This window comes from Gavia stellata, chromosome 1 (assembly GCF_030936135.1).
Source record: "Gavia stellata isolate bGavSte3 chromosome 1, bGavSte3.hap2, whole genome shotgun sequence".
Classification (NCBI taxonomy): Eukaryota; Metazoa; Chordata; class Aves; order Gaviiformes; family Gaviidae; genus Gavia; species Gavia stellata.
Genome location: NC_082594.1, coordinates 76,854,727 through 76,876,656, shown reverse-complemented (window position 1 = coordinate 76,876,656; position 21,930 = coordinate 76,854,727). Strand labels below are relative to the sequence as shown.

At 42.1% G+C, this 21,930-nt stretch overlaps 1 protein-coding gene across 1 annotated transcript; it reads left to right on the top strand.

The window, feature by feature from the left end:
- Window positions 1-236: 236 nt before the first annotated feature.
- On the top strand, window positions 237-21,228 carry LOC104263241 (arylsulfatase D). The gene is made up of 10 exons (XM_059821255.1): window positions 237-289; window positions 1,142-1,282; window positions 2,116-2,237; window positions 3,162-3,284; window positions 5,985-6,408; window positions 7,481-7,617; window positions 9,499-9,633; window positions 12,654-12,816; window positions 13,932-14,053; window positions 20,858-21,228. The coding sequence occupies exons 1-10, from the start codon at window positions 237-239 to the stop codon at window positions 21,226-21,228; spliced, it is 1,791 nt and encodes a 596-aa protein (XP_059677238.1).
- The last annotated feature ends 702 nt before the right edge of the window (window positions 21,229-21,930 follow it).

Sequence of the window (21,930 nt, the reverse complement as noted above, 5' to 3'; positions counted from 1 at the left end):
TGCAGCATCAGTTCAACAGGGCTCTGCAAGCACACGTTCAGGAATGTAGGGCCTGCATAATCAAGCCCTAGTAGTTCAGTCCATCTCTGTTGTAGCCAGCCGCAGGCAGTGGCAATATGATTGTTGTAATGCAAGGCAGTTAATGACTAAACTCGTAGGCAAGATAACCAGAACTACTGGGCTCTGATTTTTTTTTTTTTTTTTTTTTTATTCCACCAGAATTTCTGTAACCAACTATGTACCTGTTTCACACATGGGGAAGCCACGAAGTTTACCAGGGAAAACAATGGTAAGAAAAGACATTCACTGAGGGTCTTTTCTGTTTTTTACGTGTTGTGCTTAAGAAAATTTAAACAGATATCTCTTTTTTCAGAAACTCTTTGAGAATCTGAGAGCAGTTAATACAGGTTTAAAACTATTGGTCTTTCAAGGCATTTCATCCTACCTTCTTAGGACATGGAGGTTTAGGAGTATATATAATATATGGTATAGTACATTTACTATGTATTTATCACATTGCAGTATCTATTAATGAACTAGCAGTCAGTAGATATGTTCTAGCATATGTATTTTACCTCAGGTGAACATCTGTAAGCTGCCTCTTGCAAACACCTTGAGCAACTAAGACGTGCTGAGATATTCTTAGGGTGTTCAAGGAAGAAAACCAAGGTTAAGCCTGTCACTGCAACCTTGAAGGAGGTGTGTAGCACTGGGTGCAGCGGATGCAATAGTCAAGGCACTGCCATCATAACCAGCATGACTCCGCACCAACCACCTCTAAGCTCCTGTCCCACTCGTTCCAGGACCCTTGACAGGTATGTCCTACACCCCTGTACAACGGGTGCCTCAGGAGACTTGCAAGCATCCAACCACTCATTCTGCTGGAAACGTCTGCTGACATCAGTGCAAATCTCAATAAAGAAATGCACACACAAAACTCCTGTGCGAATAAAAAAAATAGTACAGGTTTTGGAAAACGCAAGAACTTTTGTAAATATTCAGGAGCTCCATCTGCTGGCAGTATTTGGTAGCTGTTTGCATCTACACTGAGTCTTCATAAAATTTTAAGAATAATAGTTTAAAGTCTATTGTAAAGCTTACAAATGTTTTTGTAATATTACCTCTTTACTTTTAATTTCAGGAGCTGCCTAGACATTTGGCTAATTTTATGCTTGTTTCCAAGCACCTGCGTATCAAAACCTTCAAAACCCAATTTTTTACTGATACTGGTTGATGATCTTGGTATTGGAGATGTGGGTTGCTATGGCAATGATACAATAAGGTGAGAATGTATTCTACGAAATAACTTAATCCTTCTTGGTGAATTTCAGTGGAAAAAAACACTGATAACACTTAGTATTAGAAAATTCATTATTATGGATTAGTTTGTCTAGATACACTTCTCAAACCATGTAAAAAATAAATGTTCTACAGTAATTCCTACTGGAGTAATAATTATACAGGCATGCTTGAGCAACTTTCTTGGACTTCTAATTTTCAGCATATGCAGTCAGAACTTTGCAAATGTGTCCATGTGCTGTATTTGTCAGTTTTTAAGTTTCCACAACTCCAGGTTTGAAATATCAAGGACTGAGATTAGGATTTAGTATCAGTTTACAACTCGAGTAGGCTTGTTATGAAATGACAGCTCAGTCTATGTGATATATTTATCCCTAGTGCAGTTATCAGTCTGTATATAGGTTGATTGATAGAATGATTGTGTATATATATTCTGTGTTTACTCTAACCTACTACAGTCTTGGAAATTGTGTTGTCCTGTATCTATTAATGGAATCTTTTTCACTATGCTGCACGAGCTTTTAATATGGGGATAGACCTGAAATACGCTTTTTTCCGCCCTTTTCCGCCCCTTTTTTCCTCTTTTTTTTTTTTTTTTTTTGTTATTAATAAAACACATTTATCCATGGAAAATTCACTTCTAAAGAGTCAAGGTATTTCAAAAAATGTATAACACAGAGCATTCCTAGTTGAGTTGTAGATAAACAGAGAGTTTTGTAAATTTGATGGTGACATCCTTGACAAAACTAGGAGGAGCAGGATACCACGAACTTCTGTATAATACATTTTTATCAGAGATGGGATTTTTCTCTTTAGGACCCCTAACATTGATGGCCTGGCAAAGGAAGGAGTGAGACTTACTCAGCACGTTGCTGCAGCTGCTGTCTGTACTCCGAGCAGAGCAGCTTTTCTGACCGGCAGATACCCCATCAGATCAGGTTGGGCCTCTCTCTAATGGTTCACTGCAGTTTGTCTAGCCGTTATTGCTATTAAAAATCCCCTTAAGTAAACCATTTTGAAGACTAGTTAATCTCAGGGTTTGGGGTCTCAGTGAGATGGGCAAAAATAAAGATGACTAGATTTAGTGATTGATTTCTATGGGAAAATCCCTACATAAAGCACATTTAATATGGCTAAATGGCGACACAGAAATGCATGAAAATCCAAACAGCACAAAGCACCCAGAGGTAGAAATGTGAAGAAGAAAATTGTGGGAACACTGTATCTTCAGTGGTATTAAGATTATATTAAGTAAAGTGTAATATTTTGAATATTCTGGCAAACTTTTTCATAGTGAAACATGTCAGACTGTGGAATAGTTCTCAACAATAGTGTTTTAAAACAGATTTACTTCAGCTGCGTAAAACTTCAGCCACCGCGTATGACAGTAATAATCAGTAATAATCAGTGTAGCTCCTCTGATGTGATTCTGACTTTCTAAAGGAGAAATGTAATCATGAACTGTACATTTCAGAAGTGTGTATCCCTGACTCTGTAAGCCTTTTGTTCTGTATAAAACTTCTTTTCTTTTTCTTTTTTTTCCCTTTTATTTTTTTAACTTTACATTTTAATAGAACTTTGGTTGTGAGAGGTTGCCTAATGTCCAAACACAGGCATCTTAGTGTCGTTTGTAGACACCCCAGCATAGTTGAGGCATCGGCACTGGACTAGCAGATAATGACATGGGACTTGGAAGAGACATCATTCTGGGGGTCAATCAGAATATCCCAGGGCATACTTAATGGCTTACAAAAAGGCACTACGCTTAGGCAACTGAGTCCCATTCTTTAGAAAGAACAATCTGAGAAGACTGAAAATCTGAAATCTGGCTTGTTTTATTTTAAAAACTTATTCTTCCCTAGGCATGGCATCCAGCACTCAACAGCGGGTTCTCTTTTGGAACGGGTGTTCTGGCGGGCTCCCACCAAATGAAACTACTTTTGCCAGAATACTGCACCAGCAAGGTTATTCTACAGCACTTGTAGGTATGAGACATAGCAACTTGCCGCCGTTTCATTGCTTGTTATTCAAATGAGGCTGCTTCTGTAAATATTTTTCTTTGCCAAAATGTCTAGGATCAGTTAAACTAGAGTTTCTTGTATGCATAACTTTCAAAATCAGCAGGGTTTTTAGAATTTCATCCACAAGCCCCAATGTCAGTACAGCCTATCTGATAAATCCAAAATGAGGAATGGAATACATAGATGTACACTGCAAACAGAAGTAAATGCAAAGGAAAGAATCTTGTTTGCCCAGTACAGATTGCTTTAGGAAGAACCAACAGAGAAATTCACTGATCTATTAAAGCAGAAAAATGTTGTCTTCCAGTTGGTACCTAGACACCACAGTGGTCTTAATTATATCTGGTGGCTAGATTTTCTGTTATTTACGCATCCTGCTTATTATCACAGTTAAGACTCTAGAAGGGCCTTACTTTCTGCAAAAAGAAACTCTGCCAAAAAAAGCTGAAAGGGTCCCATCAACTTCAGTGGGTTTTGGTTCGGAATACATGTTCAAAAAAAAGGAAAATCCTGCTAACTCTTTGCTAATTTTGCCTGAACAGCGATTAAAGGCTCTGTTGTTCAAGCACCTCTAATTTTTAATCTCTTTTTTGATGTAGTCAAAGGTGTCATGTGCTTAATTGTAATTACTGTGATTTTTCACACCTCTGCTTGGCTCTGACACACTGAGATGTCATTTAGTTCCTAAATTGATGGGAGTCTTGGTGATGTACTGACTGCACACAAGCCTGTGCAAATGGGTGAACTTCCCCTAGCTCACTGCAGTCTGGTATAGCTTATACTGTAAACTACATTCATATACACAAGCACAGAGTTGGTTAGCAGTTCTCAGAAGTTATTTGTCTAGCTAATAGGCCCTAGGCCCATGGTTATAGACTTTCTGTCCTTCAATGTCAGAATAATTACACCGCTCTGTAATACGACTTCATTAAGGTTCATTATCAGTGTATGACATATTCTTGATATGTCCAATTGTACTGGATAATTGGAATGGCCTATTTTTGCTACTCATTTTAGGATGAATATAGACACAGAGCCAATATGCACACCTTCTTCCTGAAATTTGTTCTTGGACTGTGAAGGTCGGATAGAACTTGTTTGTAAATTAGTTCCTATTTTTGCACTTAGCTGTTTCTTTTGGCACAAGGGTTTCTCTGGTTTCTCCCCACCGGGCTAACCATTAATGAATGGCTACTTTATCATGTGAAAAATAGTAAATACCAACTATTGCAACCCTATTTGTTCTTATTCAGGGGGGTGTCTGAGCTGGACCATTGCCCTGCACGGAATTTTAACAGATAGGTGAGGAAAACCAGCTGCTCTAGGCAGATAAAGTGCCACACCAGCTCCTCCCTTGGCTGCACCTTAACTGAGGAGTGCAGCCAACCTATTAGAAAACACAGGCAGACACACCCAAGAGTAATGATGTTGGATTTAAGATCTTAAGATGGCATGACTGGATGGATAAATGAGGGGAAGGCAGTGGATGTTGTCTACCTTGACTTCAGCAAGGCTTTCAACACCGTCTCCCACATCATCCTCATAGACAAGCTTAGGAAGTGTGGGTTAGATGAACGGGCAGTGGGGTGAATTGAAAACTGGCTGATAGACAGAGCTCAGAGGGTTGTGATTAGCGGCACAGAGTCTAGTTGGAGGACTGTAACAAGCGGTGTTCCCCAGTGGGTCAGTACTGGGTCCAGTCCTGTTCAATATATTCATCAATGACCTGGATGAAGGGATAGACTGTGCCCTCAGGAAGTTTGCTGAGGACACAAAACTGGGAGGAGTGGCTGACACACCGGAAGGCTGCGCTGCCATTCAGCGTGACCTGGACAGGCTGGAGAGTTGGGTAGGGAGGAATCTTATGAAATTCAACAAAGGGAAGTGTAGGGTACTGCACCTGGGGAGGAACAAGCCCATGCATCAGTACAGGTTAGGGGCTGACCTGCTGGAAAGCAGCTCTGTGGAAAGGGACCTGGGAGTCCTGGTGGGCAACAGGATGACCATGAGCCACCAATGGGCCCTTGTGGCCAAGAAGGCCAATGGCATCCTGGGGTGCATCAAGAAGAGTGTGGCAAGCAGGTCGAGGGAGGTTATCCTCTCCCTCTACTCCGCCCTGCTGAGGCCGCGTCTGGAGTACTGTGTCCAGTTCTGGGCTCCCCGGTTCAAGGAGGACAGGGAGCTGCTGGAGAGGGTACAGCAAAGGGCTGCAAAGATGATTAGGGGACTGGAACATCTTTCTTATGAGGAAAGGCTGAGGGACTTGGGTCTTTTTATTCTGGAGAAGAGAAGACTGAGGGGGGATCTTACCAATGCTTATAAATACTGAAGGGGTGGGTGCCAGGAGGATGGGGCCAGTCTTTTTTCAAGGGTGCCCAGTGACAGGACAAGAGGTAACGAGCACAAACTCGATCATAGGAAGTTCCATGTAACCATGAGGAGGAACTTCTTTACTTTGAGGGTGGTAGAGCACTGGAACAAGCTGCCCAGAGAAGTTGTGGAGTCTCCTTCTCTGGAGATATTCAAAACTCATCTGGATGCATTCCTGTGCAATCTGCTGTAGGAGAACCTGCTCTGGTGGGGGGGTTGGACTAGATGATCTCCAGAGGTCCCTTCCAACCCCTATCATTCTGTGATTCTGTGATCTTTGTTTTATACTTTCAGGGAAGTGGCATATGGGTGTGAACTGCAAATCCCGCCGTGATCACTGCCACCATCCTTTAAATCATGGCTTTGATTATTTTTACGGCATGCCTTTTACCCTTTTGAATGAGTGTCAAGGCACAGATGACCCTGAACTGGCCAAGTCTTTGCAAGATACATACTGGCTTTACACACAGATTATCATCCTTGCAGTGCTTACTCTTGTGATTGGAAAACTTACCAATTTATTCTCAGTAAAATGGAAAATAATCATATGTCTTGCCATCTGTGGTCTCCTGTATTTCATCTCCTGGTTCTCCAGCTATGGTTTCACCAAGTACTGGAACTGTATCCTGATGAGAAACTTTGATATCACTGAACAACCGATGAATCTAGAAAAAACTACTTCTAATATGCTGAAGGAGGCAGTTTCATTCATTGAAAGGTAACCAACAAAAATTGTATCATATTCTAAGGACTTTTAAAAATTATGTGATTACTGTGTCATACACCACTAAGATAGGCAGCTGGCATGCTGAACCGCCTGTCCTGATGCTGGCCAGTAATTTGTTTTCTGGCATCCCTCTACCTGACAGCATCCAACTGCTGTCCTTTGTCTTACACGTAGCTTGTCAGCTCCTCAGGAAAAGGAAGATGAATTTTTTTGTGTTTATGCTTTGTTCACCCAATACAAAGGGGTCCTGGCCAAGGACTGGGCCTTCTGCTGGTAGGAGCAGAAAAATTATCTTAGCCTGATGAATGGACTGTAATAGATAGTGTCATATGAAGTTCATATTTTACTAACAGGAGGGTGATAGTGAGTTTTGTTTTGTTTTCCAAAGGCATCCTTCATTTACAATACTTTCAATTCCAGTTGAGGTTACTGAACAAACCACTAAGTCTTTAAAAGTATTCATGTGTCAAGGGTGGGCATAACCTTGAATAAGATTATACTATTTCTGTCAGGGTATAGGGGTTGGTTGTTTGGTTTTTAAGGGAAATTGGAGGTAAAATAAGTCCCTTCTGTAAAACTTCGAGCATAGCTAATTTCAGGTTCCTAGGATATCCTTCCTGGACTGATGTTAAAGGGATATGGTTCCCCTGAGGGTGCAGTGTCATAGCTGCCTCTTGCATGAGGATGTCTCAGATGCTCAGTGACATCCATGTTTAAGTTTAAGCAAGCAAGTCCTATTCTCCTTGCCTCTGAGAGTGTGTCAGTCTTTTGGCTATGATCTTCCCTAGTTATTTATTTAATGTTCTACACATGTCTAATTTGGAACCAGAAAAAAAATGGGCCCATTACTATTCTGGTATTAATAGAGAACCAACATCTTTGAGGGGTGTTTTAATCCCCTCTGTCTCCCAAAACCTTAAAAGTGCAAAGATGCCAAAATAAAAAATTTTTGGTTTAGACCACAATAATAATTTTTATTGAAATAGACACTATGATACCACTGTTATCTTTTGGGTTGAGTGACAGTTTGCAGAGAAATGACTGTTGCTTTCTTTTATTTCAGAAACAAACATAGACCATTTCTTCTCTTTGTTTCCCTTTTACATGTTCACACCCCTCTCATTACCACAGAGAAGTTTCAGGGAAGAAGCAGGCATGGCCTATATGGAGATAATGTAGAAGAGATGGACTGGATGGTGGGTAAGTGGTCTTCTTGAAGAAAATCCTTCATTTATTTGAATGTGGAAGAGAAATTAAAGGGGTGGTCACAGAACTCCCTTTTTGCGTATGTCAAAAATCAGTGAACTTGCCTTGGATACAGTTAGCTCCAGAGATTGCCATACCATTACCACACCTCTATCTTTTCTTTCTTAAGATGAAAGCTTAAACTTTTCTTGTGAGGATTTGTTCTTATTTAATTAACACAGTTCTGTGCTGCAGTGTTAAATGCAGTCAAATAATCAAATATGTACTTGATCATGTTGTTAATCAAAATGTATGACATTTCTCCAGCTCTGTCTAGTCTTGTATTATCTAGAAGATATAAGTGGTGCTGCTGATGAATATTATGTTATACGGTGGTTGTTTTGTGTATTTGTTCATTTTTATCAAAGAATAATCCTTGGAGCAGAAACCAGAACTCCCTCCTAGTCAAAAGACCAAGTTAAAAAGCTATGGAGTTTCACTTAATAAATTGTGTGAAGTCAGTACATCGTGAAGACTCACTTTGGCACTCAGAGCCTAGATTTGGACCTATTAAGTTTAAAAATCTAATTGGTTTAATTAGGTTTAAAAACCTAATTGGCACTCAGAGCCTACATTTAGAACTAAGCCTTACTTAGTTGTTCCTTTCTGCTTCAATGGGAGGGAGATAGCTACTGTTTGTATTTAGTCAAAAGTGAAGACCCTATTGACAAAGTATTCACCTCCTGTCCAGGCCAAGATTCAACCTCTGAACCTTTTCTTCCTCCAATAACCATGTTTACAAAATTGGCTTTTGAGATGAGCCCCACTGCTTCTGATGGGCAGCCTGAGAACCTCTGCAAGATCCAGTTGAACCAGAGGACTCTTCCAAATTTTTGGCACCAGTCACCTTCAGGCACGGGCTACGCAGGCAGAGCTGTATAGCAGAAGTCCGATGGTGTAAGGAACATGCCTTGTATAGGCCAAACAGGATGGCAGCTAGTGAGGACAGAAGTCTCCAGGGTTGGACAGCTAAGTAAGAGATTTGGGGTCTAATTCAGAACCAATATGCCTAGACTCAATCTAAACTCTTTTGAGGGGAAGGTGTCTATTTTTAGGTAAGGCCAATAAGTAGTTTGACCAAGGAGACACAGGAAGTCTGTAAAGGAGAAGAGATTGAGCAAAAGAGCCTATCACTGGCTTATGCTTTTTCCTTGTGTACTTCAGCTTTTGCTGCTGCTTCTGTATCTATGGAAGCTGTTCTTGGTGAATATATTTGATGCAGAAGGTGATGAGGACAAGTAATCAAAGATAAATCATGTTCTGTATAAACATCTGATGCTATCAGTACCGAAAACATTTCTTATGAAGTTAGGTTTGAATTGCACTCTGTGGAGTTTTCCTACTGACATCAGGAGAAGATTTTGGTTGATACTATGCAGCCTGGTCTCAGAGTCCCTGTTCAGTCCCTGGTGAGACATTGCAGTTTTCTGTGATTAGGAATCTAGCCAGCACTAGTATTTAAGCTTTTCAAGATGCTTGAGGCTACACAATGGAGATAATCCTTGACTTAGAGAATTTATAGCGTAAAGCTGATGGAGTATTCTGAGTAGCTTGAATAAAAGGATCATTCATTTAAAGTATTTTCCAATTGGTTTTATTTTTTATTTTCCTGTTTTTATAGACATCACAAACAAATTTTGGACACATTCAGCAGCTTTCCATTGGGTTCTTATTATTTCTCTAATGCAGGATTACTCTTTGCATTGCTTGTGGTAGCTCATAACAGATCTCATTCAGGTAAATGGAAAGACTCAATCTTCACTGAATTTTGAGTCAAGACCTAAAAAATCTGACTGTATCTCTGGACATAATTATGATGTTTTGCTTTGTTTATAGGCAGGCTTCTGGATGTTATTGACAAAGAAGGCTTGAAGAATACCACATTAATTTATTTTGCATCTGATCATGGAGGATCCTTAGAGGCTCACAGAGGAAATGCTCAATTGGGTGGATGGAATGGGATCTATAAAGGTAAAATTTTGGTAGTGTGTACATGCATAAGACTTCCTCTTAAAAGAAAATGATAAAAAAAAAGAATAAAATACATCCAGATAGACTATATTTACTAACCTATATGCTGGGATGATAATCTTGGATTGTAGGGCTGGAGCAAATTCAGGGTATCAGCTATTCATCTTTCAGCCCCCAGACAGGATCACTTTCACCAAAGATATTCCTGACAGCTACATTGTCTAACCTATTCTTAAAGACCTTCAGTGATTTCCCAGATAATCCAGTTTTCATTGTCTGTGCTACCTGAGGTTTTTTCCTGGTGCTACTTTGGATTTCGTTGCTGCAGTTTAAGCAACAGATCTTGCCCTATTCACCATCTACAGAGAAGAGATTCTTCCTTTGCTCCTTGCAGCAGCCTGTTGTTGCAAGGTCATCATGTATTTCAATGCTGTTATGTTCCCCCTTGTTCGTCCTTTCTTTAGACTCCAGTACACTTGTACCCTCTTCTAGTTCCATGTTGTCTTTAAATATTGTAAGCATACTTTCTAATCCATAACCCAAAGCACTACTTGATATATTCTATGATGCTACAACATTTTCAAGTGGAAGGGACCCATAAAGATCATCAAGTCCAACCCCCTGCTCCTTGCAGGACTACCTAAAACTAAACCATTGGACTAAGAGCATTGTCCAGACACTCCTTGAACTCTGACAGGCTTGGTGCCGTGACCACTTCCCTGGGGAGCCTGTTCCAGTGATTGACCACCCTCTCTGTGAAGAAACTTTTCCTAATGTCCAATCCGAACTTCCCCTGATGCAGATCCAGAACACACTGTTTGGAGTCTCATTTGATATATCCTTCTGTTTTTCACAGTAGACAATTATCTATGTCAACACTGGCAGATATCGTGATGACTATTTTCTTAATATAGTTTTCCAGTTTCTCATCGATCATATAGATGTTTCATCCAGACTGTCTTTCTGTGACTGGCTTGCGACACAGTGTCAAAAGCTCTGTGGAAATGAAGATTTATGGTATCTCTTGCATGTGCTCCCTCCAGACTGCCAAGCCTCAAAAAGCCACTGTGACAGCTTGGGCAGCTTGGCACTTACTGTATAATGAGGCCATCACTTCCCTACAGAAGAAGATTCGGGTGTCTTGATCTTGCTCAGCATCAAAATGCACATTGTCTAGTAGTAAGTTACTTGATGAGTCACACAAGCAATGTTTGATACAGCTGGGATCTCATCCAGGAACAGTCCTAAATGCTAAATTAGCCTTCAGTTCTGGATATGAAGTTTCCATACCAGAAACAGATGAAAAAAGGCCAACAGCCTCACTTGAATATCTCAGAACCTAACCTAGGGGATTCACTTCTACTAGCCTAACACAAGTATATTGGTAACAGGAGAGTCCAGAAAGGAAAGGTGATTGTGATTAGACAGAGATTTCAGTATGAGAAGACAATGATGAATTCATGCCTGCTTAGAGAGGAGACAAGAGGAGATAGAATATCAGTTTAGATACTAATAACAGAAAGGCATTCCCATTTATGTCCACACAGAGCAGAACAGGGGACATACATACCAGTGAAACTAACTAGCAACAACTCAAAGAAGATTAAATAATTTGGTTAAATTCATAAATATCTGTAGAACTCACCGCTGCTATGGCTAACAGGATATTAAAAACAAGAAGATAGATAAGCATGAGTTACCATTATCCTACATAGCACAAAGGTTATTGCACAAGCAGCTGCACTTGCCTTGTTTATAGTCCATCATGCCACCCTGTCAGCCTTTAAAACTGAGCTCTGGGAACTTTGCCTCTCAGCTGTAACTATGAGCCCACCTCCACCACAGCAAAGTCCAGCATTACTTAGCAAAGCCAGAGGTTGGTATGAATACCATTGAGCTGCTGATTTATTAGCTGAGCTAATAAGCTAGCTTCAAGGTTTGTTTGCCAATTTTTCTACACCACTTTTCAGCAATGACTTGTCATTTCTGCCCTTGATAGGAGGAATAACAGCGCAAAGGTCATATAGGTACCCGAGCTTCAACGTTTTGCAATTTTTGTTTTCTAACTGGACCCTCAACTTGGAGTTCTGGCTTTAAAACACACTGTTTCATTAATATTCCCATCCTTTATGTCTATAATTCATATCTGTAATTAATTAATGGTTCTCACTTTGAAATACTATTCAGAACAATAAAAATTTTGACTTATAAGAGAACCAATGTATGGAGGAGAGAATTTAGAAGAAGACTAGAGGAATACAAGAGAAACCAAGTTAAGAAAGACTCTTTGGATTACCTCAGGACAATTTCAACAGAAATGTAGGTGGAAAGTCTTCATCACTGCAGCATAGTCAGAGCACTCCCCTATTTACTGCATGCGTTCTGCACTCTTCTATTTGGGACCATGTCAGAGCACCCCTGAGACTGTAAACTCCTGGAGGGCAATCAAACGTTATCCTAATTCCCCTCACTGCTCTCCAGGACTGCAAATCATTTTGTAATGTTCCTGCTGCCTCTGATGGTGAACTGTCTGATAACCAAGCTTGCCCTGTGTTAATCCCCCTTCCTCGGGCACCAAGTGGGGCTGCAACCTCTATTCCATTGAGACCAAGTCAGGTTTTGCTTTTTATTAATAACAGACTTTTTTTCTTGTATATGTTTCCAGGGAGAATGGAGATCATTCTCAGAAATGACATTCAATTAAAATTATGGGTCAGAATGTCTTCTCAGACATCAGAGGGTGGAATTGTTCCTCTTCTGCCAAAAATGCTTAGTAGTGGGTTGCCGTATGTGCCACCCAAGAAAGCAGTGTAAAACAGAGAGACTAATAACACTTAGTTTTGAAGAATGGAATTTGCACTGTAGTCATTGCACTGTTCTCCAGGATTTAGTGTGTTTTTCATTAAAGTTATTTGAATATTCTAAAAGTTTTAAAACCTTTTGTTACACATGCATAATAAACATCTAATATCTGTTATTCTTTTATCTTTTTTGGTACTTTTCCCCCCCCTCTCTAACAGGTGGAAAAGGAATGGGAGGCTGGGAAGGAGGGATCCGTGTCCCAGGAATAGTTAGATGGCCAGGAGTGTTGCCTGCAGGGACAGTTATCAATGAACTGACAAGCCTTATGGACATTTTTCCAACAGTGGTTCACCTGGCTGGAGGGGCAGTGCCTGAGGACAGGTACAAATGTGGCTTCATAAACCATAGCTGCTCCCCTTTCTTGATTTAGATAGAAGCTGACTGTCATGCATCCTAACAGCCACAGGTTAAATTCTGTTTGTTTCTAAACAGGCAATTCTCTAGCTTTGCTTTCTGTGTAGCTTTCCCCATCTTATCTGCTTATATGGAAAAAGCAAAGGAAAACAGCATTGCGGGACATGTTTTAGTGGGCATGGTGGTGTTGGGTTGATGATTGGACTTGATGATCTTAAAGATCTTTTCCAACCTTAGTGATTGTGTGATTCTATGATTTAGCTAATTCAATTTTCTAATCCCTGAAAGGGTAACCTGGTTGATTTGGGACACTTGGATGACTGTAAAAAAAAAAAAAAACCCAACCAAACAAAAAACCAACAAAACCCCACAACTAAAGCCATCCCTTCTAATTTTACTTTTTATGAAAAATCCACAGATATTCACAAAGCTAGTTGGTCCTGTCAGAGTACTAGAACAGGCCCTTTCCAAGACTAGAAAGCTTGGTTCTTCATGAGTAGAGAAGATGGAGCAAATGGCACATGGCCTGCATTGGGCTGCCAGTACCAGATAAGTAGCTTCCTCAATAGTAAACAATTTGTAGCATCTATGTTAGACTCCTTTAAAGAACATGAGAAAGCGTGGGTGGCTAAGCCATTTGAGCAAAAAGCATAAAAGTACTGGTGATGTGTATCTAAACCAACTGTTAGTCAATTCAGAAAGTGGCTTTTTTTTTTTTTCTTTTACAAAGCCTCAAGCTCACAGAGCTATCAGTGACTTCCATTTCAGGGAGCAAAATTAAAAGCTGTGAACCATGCCTTCACTATGGTTATCACTTACTCCCAGGAAAATTACAGGAATGGTAACTTATCTCCCCAGGCAGGATGTGTGAAAGAGCTGTAATTGCAAAAACTGCTAGTAACTGCTAATCACTGTTCTCCACCCATCCACACCATTAGAAATCTCAGGGCTCATTAGCTAAACAGTAGCTTGGTTTAGAAATGACACTTGAAATCCTAATGCTGCATACATGGAGAGTGAGTATGCTCTAGCTGCAGACTGAAATTCTTAAGCAGTCTGGTGACTCCTGTCCTCTCCGTCAGGGTGATCGACGGGCGCACCTTGCTGCCTTTGCTGCGGGGGACAGTCCAGCACTCCGGGCACGAGTTCATGTTTCACTACTGCGGTGTGTTTCTGCATGCAGTGCGGTGGCACCAAAAGGACAGTGAGTATAAACCACCCCCCTTGTGCAGATCAGAGATGATGTAATGACCTCTAGCTTCCAATAGAGTATCATGTAAAAACATATATACGTATATCTGGAGTAAGTTTATTGCCTCGAAAGCTCACTTCTTCCGCAAGGTGCGGAATGGCTTTGTTGTTAGCTGTCCTGCCTTGCCTGAGGTGTAGAGGTTTGCTTCCTGGGTAGCATAGCTTCAGAAATCTCCCCATCGTTGCAGTGTTTCTATCGCTTTTTGCTCCGAAAGCACTGGGGGTCAGCTTTAGTGTAAGACTGAAGAAAAAGGAACTGTCCACATAAGGTCTTTATCTTAAGCAGTAGTTTGTTTGTCTTCAGTAGCCCTATCTTATTTGTTTCATTTGTTTCAGCTGTGGCATTAGACAAGCTGACTGCAGCTGTAAGGCTTTCCTGAGCTTTCAACAATCACCCAATCTTTGCTGATGTCACCCTCTATTAAAGTGTAAGAGAACGGGCCAGTGACTGGTAGCCTGTTTCTCTCCACTGACTAAAAAGGGAGCTAAGGCTGACCATATCAGATATAAAAATCACCTTCCTATTGAAGTTAGTTGAGATGAATCACACCTTTTGTGACTGGATGATGTGACAGTAAGTGTAAAGTTGATGAATTTGTGGTGATGTTGTATTATTTTTTTTTCATTCTGCACAGCTGGAGAAATGCAGGAGCTGATGGAGTAGGCTATGCCTACTCATCTTCCCATCCTTTAGAAACTTGAATAAGCCCCTTTAATTTTTGTTTTGCTTTCCCTGTCTGTGAAGTGAGAGAAGAAATACGGAGTTCTTGAGAGACTGCAATTAGGTAGCAGTTGCAAATGCTAGGGCATTCCACCATCAGCAGCTGTCCCCATTCAGCTTCTATGTTGAGAAGGAGCTGAAGAGCACTTTGAATGCTGACTGTGGGGTGACATAACCTTAGGCAGCCCAGTGGGAAATCCTTCTCACGTCAGTGTTAACTGGGTGATTTTTCTCGTGTCCATTTACATTTCCTTTATGATACTTTCTGATACCATGACAGTATCCAGTATAGATAGTATCAAGCCAAGAATCTACTTGCCTAGTGAGCACTTGAAGACTACAAAACTTACTTGTACTTGCAAATATTTCAAAATTGACTTCTCTGTTCCCCTAGATACCCTCGTGTGTGTGTGTGTGTATCAGGATAATGGTTGAGAACTTTGCTGTCTGTCTTGTTGGCGTGAATACATACCAGAGTTGCAACACCAAAGCTTTAGTCATGCTGCTGGTTTAACCTTGAGGTCAGTGCCCTTGTTGTCACAGTTTGACAGAAGCATTGCTCCTGGGCAGGAAGTCACTACACTCAGCTGACAGGAAACATGGAGGAAAGGGACTAAGGACTAAGTGTGAGGAAGTGATGCCAGGTGCTGCAGTGGAATTTTATTTTTAGGTTCTTGATCCCCAAAGATAAATCTGGGTACTTCATTCAGGGAAAAATGTGCAAGCTATACAAGACATACGGTACTTAGGGAGCTAATCCCTTCCGGGTAAGATCCAGAGCAACCCATGCGCACTGCTCAAGGAGCTGTATGGTAGAAAATGCTAAGTACAAAGGTATTTCATAAATCCAGTTCTTCCATGGAGTGGAGCATCTTCAAGCCCTCCAGGGAAGGATTTCGGGTTTTGTTTCTTGAGAATCCTCATTCTCTATTTTCTCTAGAGAGAAGATGCTGATGATAACATTTTTGTCTAAGAACTAGGAAAGGGATAATTCATTTAAAAACTAAAAAGAAAGAAAGAAAGAAAAGGGAAAGAGTGCTGCAACTGCTGATACTCTGCCTCGTAGCTAAGTGGTAAGGCCTTTACACCCCTACCGGGGCTGCTGCAACTGGGCAGAACTGCTGCGGAGCTGGTGCTTGGCGCAGCCACAAGCCGGTGGGCCTGGTTGCAGCAGCTCGCTCTGTCTCGCTGCTTCCCCCAAGCCGGGGGTTTGGGTGACCGCGTACCACCACGGCTATGAAACAAGGTGCTCCCATTGAGGGAACCACACTTAAAGTGCTCAAGGCTGACATTTTGGCTGTCTCAACCAATTACTTACTTATCTAAGGAGACCAGGACTCAGTTCTTTCCTCTGTCTGGGCACAATCAAAATGTATCATCTCTATGCGACATGTGTAAATCACCACTGTGCATCTTTGCTCTTCCTGGGGAAAGTGGGCCTCTGCAGTAATTATAAACCAAGATTAGTTGAACCAAGCCCATAACCTAACACTTCAAGCAATCAGTTTTGGTTAGGGGGTATCTCCTTCCATTTTTATTAAGCACCTTAACATGATTAAAAGATAGATGGAAAGAACCACTGGAGGAGGGACTGGTGTGCTCCTTCAGTAGGAAGTGCTGTATGGAGTAGCCAGCAAGGGGGAGAAATGCCTAGCAGGAGAACGCTGCAGGCGTGGCGGTGTGCAGCACCCACCTCCCAAAACACTCCTCTTCCCCCTGGCCTAACCGTCCCCCAGCACCGGGGGGGCAGGAATGAGGGTCTGGGTTTTGAGCGTGCTGCCGCAGAGCTGCGCCGCTGGGCCGCTCTCCCCTCAGGCGGCAGAGCGGAGCCCGCAGGGGAAGCCGCCGCCAGGGGGCAGCGCGGCCCCGCCAACCGCCACCGGCCAACCGCCGCAACCGCTGCCTGGCTGGGCGGCAGGCGGCAGCAGCGCGCGCGCTCGGGGGGCGCCAGTCAGACGTGAAATGAATGCTTCAGACGAGAAGATTATAACAAAATAAAATCTCCCCGGCTCTTCAGCGTAGTTAGCTGCTCCGCTTTTCATTTTCACGTCTCGAGGTGCCACCCGCATCCGTGGCCGGGCAGAGGGAGCGTGGCCGGGCCCCCGCAGGCTGAGGGCTGTGGCCTGCTGCCCTGGGTCCCCGGAGAGGCATGGGGCAGCCCCGGGCCCAGCCGGGCTCACGGCGCCAGGGGTCCTCGCCGGGCCCCTCCCCATGGGCAGTGGCTTCATTTCCAAAGCGGCGTCACGGCTGGTGCTCACCTGAACCGCAGCCTGAGCTCTAGGCCAGAGGTTTGAGCTAACACACACCAGCAGAGCAGGACATGGCCTGTGCCCCAGGGAGCACTGCGCTGTTGTGCATGGAGCCCACAACGGCCTACGCTTGGCAGAAACATAAGTCAGTCACCACTTGGAAGCTCGCGCTCTCTCTCTCTCCCCGTGTATCCAATACTCAGCAGACCAGGGAGTTAGAGACTGACAATGAGAGTACAGCTCTTAGAGCTGCCACTAGAGATGTGACGCAGACTGGTGCCAAGCCGGCACCACACCACAACCGCCAGTAGCTCCAGGCTTGAGCACATCTAACCCTGAGCCCAGTCAGCTGTTCACACTACCTAAAGCAGAATAGTGGTCAGAAACTCAAATCTCCTATGCCTCTAAGTAAGTCCATCACTATTCCTAGAGCTCTCTCTTCTTTTCTTTGTAATGCATATTTTTTTCTGGACACAGAAAGTTTCTGGGACAAGAAAGCTTTGTCTGACTACAGCAACTCCTGGAGAAAACTGCTGCTAGAAGAGTCATGCGGCACTTCCCTAGTGAAAGGCTAAATACATAGTCCCTCAAGGGGTGCATTTGAAGAATTGCTTTTCAGGTCAAAGGGCCACTGTGCTCCTCACCTAGCTTTCACCTCTTGTTCTCCTAGACTATGTAAGGTGCATCTATGTTACAATTTTAGTTCAGATCAGAAGCATGCTTTTGAAGCAAACCCCTCTTGAGCATACCCACTCATTGTGCTTTGGTTTGCATTGTAGAATGGGCTTGGAGATCATGACTTTAATTTAGATGAAACTAAACTGTAAAATAGGCTTCAGGATCATACCTAATATGCTCTAGTCACTAAAAGATGTTGTGTAGACAGGACCGGACAAGAGTTAGTGCCCAGTGAAACACCCCCAGACAAACAAAGTGTGGATGTCCAGACATCAGTAAGTGTTCTGCTCTACAGATGTTTCTAATAAGCCACACTACCTGTAACATAGACACAGATACAATATTCAGATGCAAGGTGTATTTTGTGTTCCTATGAAGCCACACACACAGCTAGATCTCTTATGCATGCCTTTCTGCCATTTTTTCCCCCATGGAGACACAACTGCTCATGGCAAGGGGGCTGAAAACAATGCAATGTTCTGCATATGAAAGGCTGGCTAATCAAATACTACCCTGGCGCCCAACTTTCAGCCAAGCCAGAAATTCTGATTCTTTGCTCCAACTACCATTACTTCTGACTGGGCTGACAGACTTTTTAGAATCTGTTTTAGCTCATTTACAATTATATCACGTTTGTATTACATTTTTATTGTCTGTTTACTTCTATCTATTGGACAGGCTAGATATGAAGCCATTGTGTCTTGAAGTCACCCAGGCAGGACCCATCAATTAAGCCCTTCACTGAAGCCAGAAGAATCCTTTGTCTGTATGTTAAAGAGTCCTTTCCTCTACCACAGCACAATAAGGCTTATTAGTGACAGTCCGTTTCTTTCTGCTAGTTAAACTGATTGATTGTTACCAGATGGGTTTGAGAGATGTTTGGATTGAAGAAGCATGTTTCCTTTCCCTTGGATATATTATATTAACATGTTGCCCTAAAATTCACACGCATCCTTCAAATTCTGTCAGCTACTTCAGTAGCAAATTGCATATCCCTCTTTGCCTCCTGGAGATGACTGAAACCCTGCTGCTTCCATCAGCACTGATTTCTACCACCTTTTTTTTGTTTCTTTGATCCCTCTGTAACCCAGCTGTCTACTCAGCTCACCAAGACAGGTTAATTACAATCAGCCTCCCTGTATCCTTCCGAATGAACTAAAAAGAACCTGGCTCTCTCCCAGTCTGCAACTCCAGTAATTACTTGCAGCTGTGAAAAGTGGATGTTAAAATTTTGCAGAATCGGAACAATTCTCCTCACTCTACAGTCACTTCTCTGAACTGCCCTATAGTGTATAAGTTATGGGGAGTTCAGCTGAATTATTTATGGAAAAGAGTGACTACTTTGTTTTTTCTGAACATTGATCACATAAATTCCTACCTATAGCTAGATAAGTCCACCTGTCCATCTCATATTTATCTATTAAATGGCCATTTTAGCAATATCACAATAGCACTCTGTCTAGAGCAAGCTAATCAGAAAAATGCGTATGGCCATGACAGTACTTCGTTCACTCCTTCTAACAAGTATCTATGCTACCTGACCAACAGACCCAAATCCCATGCTCGGGGAACCCTTACATAACAGAGGATGCTTGCGTTTTTGTCACGAGACAAAAAGCCACATTTTTGTCACGAGACAAATGCTCTTTTAGTCTCAAGACAGGGAAAAGTAGAAGGACATGGAGCACATCCCAGCCAGAAGCAAAGCACACACCCAAACAGCTAAGGGATACCTATCCTTAGCAAGCCATCAGGAAGTAAGCCTGTTTCCTTTAAGAAATCCACCTTCTGTATCCTTTCTCTTGCAATTTCAGAAATGGAGATATCTAAAATCTGTAACATTTCTAAATGTGTTATGCCAAAACATTTGAGACCCATTGAGACATCATCCCTCCACAGAAATGCAGAAGCATAGCTTAGCAGGATTTGGAAACTGTGGGGTAGAAATAAAAACAGACATAGCCCGCCAGCAAGCAACTGGAGATTTTAAGCAAAATGATTATCTGAGCCTTAATATCTGTTATTTGTTCCCCCTCACCTTTTAAGAAGTTTTTAAATTTTATTTATTAACAAAATATGTTCTAGCAGTAGTGACATGACAGAGACAGAAGAATAAAGCTGCAGACTCCCAGGCATAAAGAATACAAGGACAACAGAAGGAAGGGAAGTTCAGCTGATTCCATTGAACCAAAAAGAAAATGCCATGTTGGGACAATGCAGTTGTCAGCTACTTGTCCTCAATGCATTACAGAAGTGGCTCCAAGTGTTGAATGTCCTCTTTCTTATCCTCTCCCTATTTCAGACATAGTATCTAATTGCTGACTTTGTGTTAAGCACATCCTTGCCTCCCAGTTGAGCAAAGTGCTTTCTAAACACGAGGAGAGGAATAGGGGAAAAAGGAGGAGGGAGAAGGAAAGAAAATCTCCTGTTGCACTGCATTCAGATTTAGTCCTAGTCATCTGTCAGTTCTTTATTACAAGTTACAGACCTGCACTTATCCAGCGGTCAGTACAAGAGCTTGATAAAGTACAAGCTCTAAAGCTGCAAACTAGTTGCCTTCGTCATGTTAACTTAAAAACTAGACTCTATATTTTACTGTTTTCATGCCCTGCAATTACCACCCTGTTTGAAAGCATGCTGGAAAGTGAGCATGGAAGAGAGCTGTGATCAGTTTCTGCCCAGGTGCTCTTCTTGGCTTAGATGTACAGAGCCAACAGAAGAACTACCTACCAGGATCTGCCCCCAGAAATCACAGGCTTTGTTCTCCATTTCCTTCCCCCCCCCCCCCCCCCAAGAGGCATGTAGAGTTTTAAAGGGACACAAGAATGTGGCAGAGATTTCCTCTGCACCCAAAATATTAGACCTAACCAACCACACTGTATATGGCCCTGCACATACTCAGAGCCCAGGTGTGCCCGTGAGCCTTGAAATCCATTCTGAATCCCTGCCAGCTCCCAAAAGAGCCTTTTCCCCCTGTGTGACAAGCACAACATATAAGCTTGTCCTAGGAATGACAAAGCAGGTCACTTAAAACCCAAACCAATATTTCAGGGACCTCCCCTGAGTCCTAATGCCATTAAGCTGTTCACATGTGCTTCTTCCGCTACAGGTGGCACCATATGGAAAGCTCATTATGCTACTCCAGTATTCCAACCGGAAACCTCAGGGGCCTGTTTTGGAAGAGGAATTTGCCCGTGTTTTGGGGATGGTGTAACCCATCATGACCCTCCACTACTGTTTGATCTCTCACAAGATCCTTCTGAGGCAAATCCTCTATCAGCTGACACTGAGCCCTTGTTCGACACTGTAACAAGGAGAATAGGAAGAGCTGTAGAAGAGCACCGCAAGACCCTGTCTCCAGTCCCACAACAGCTGTCTCCTTACAATAATATATGGAAGCCATGGCTGCAGCCATGCTGTGGCACATTCCCGTTCTGTTGGTGTGATGAAGAAAACAACAAAGCAGGTGGCATACTTTAATACCAAAATCAAAATACAGTTAGCTTAAAAAAAGGTAGTAGTTTTCACATTCACACGACTACAGTCATACAGAGGTATGGGTCTAATGACACTGGAATAACTGAAAGGGACATAATTGATGCTTTTTATTCAACCTTTTCTCTTACCCACAGAAATTCAATAAGCCTGTAATTTAAAAAAAACCTGAAAATGCTCCACACATATTCCATCTATGGGTCACTTCTATAATCTATCAGTCAAGTGCATAATTCTGGGTCAAATACCCAAATAAATGAAACAATTTATTTCCTTACTGATTTTCAATTCAAATAAATTATGTATCATAAGAAAGCAAACTTTAATTGCAGCTGTTTGTACAGGCAATATGCTTGTTAAGGCAACAGGACTGACCCCAAGAGGGGATCTATATTCAGGTCTTACCATTTTAATGAAAAAAACTGTCCTGTGTTTAAAAGCACAATTGCACATTTAATTTGGAAACATACCAAAACACACTGGCCTCTAAGAAATAAACACCTAGTAATTTACAGCAATTTTTTTGCCTCATCTGTACATTCATTTATCTATCATGTAAGAATTCCCAGGAAAAACTGAACTGCCAAATATGTTTTAAAAATTAGGTAGCTAAAGTTACCAAGTTCAGCAGTGAAGTATCTCGCTATTCTGAAACGCTAAACCACAGCAATTCCTACTGACATACAT

What these genes read in the sequence shown, in the direction of transcription:
- LOC104263241 (XM_059821255.1), top strand. Translation starts at nt 237, where the DNA reads ATGTACCTGTTTCACACATGGGGAAGCCACGAAGTTTACCAGGGAAAA. An exon ending in GTTTACCAGGGAAAACAATG is followed by an intron (nt 290 to 1,141) that starts GTAAGAAAAGAC and finishes TTTTAATTTCAG; the next exon opens with GAGCTGCCTAGACATTTGGC. An exon ending in GCGGTGGCACCAAAAGGACA is followed by an intron (nt 14,054 to 20,857) that starts GTGAGTATAAAC and finishes CTTCCGCTACAG; the next exon opens with GTGGCACCATATGGAAAGCT.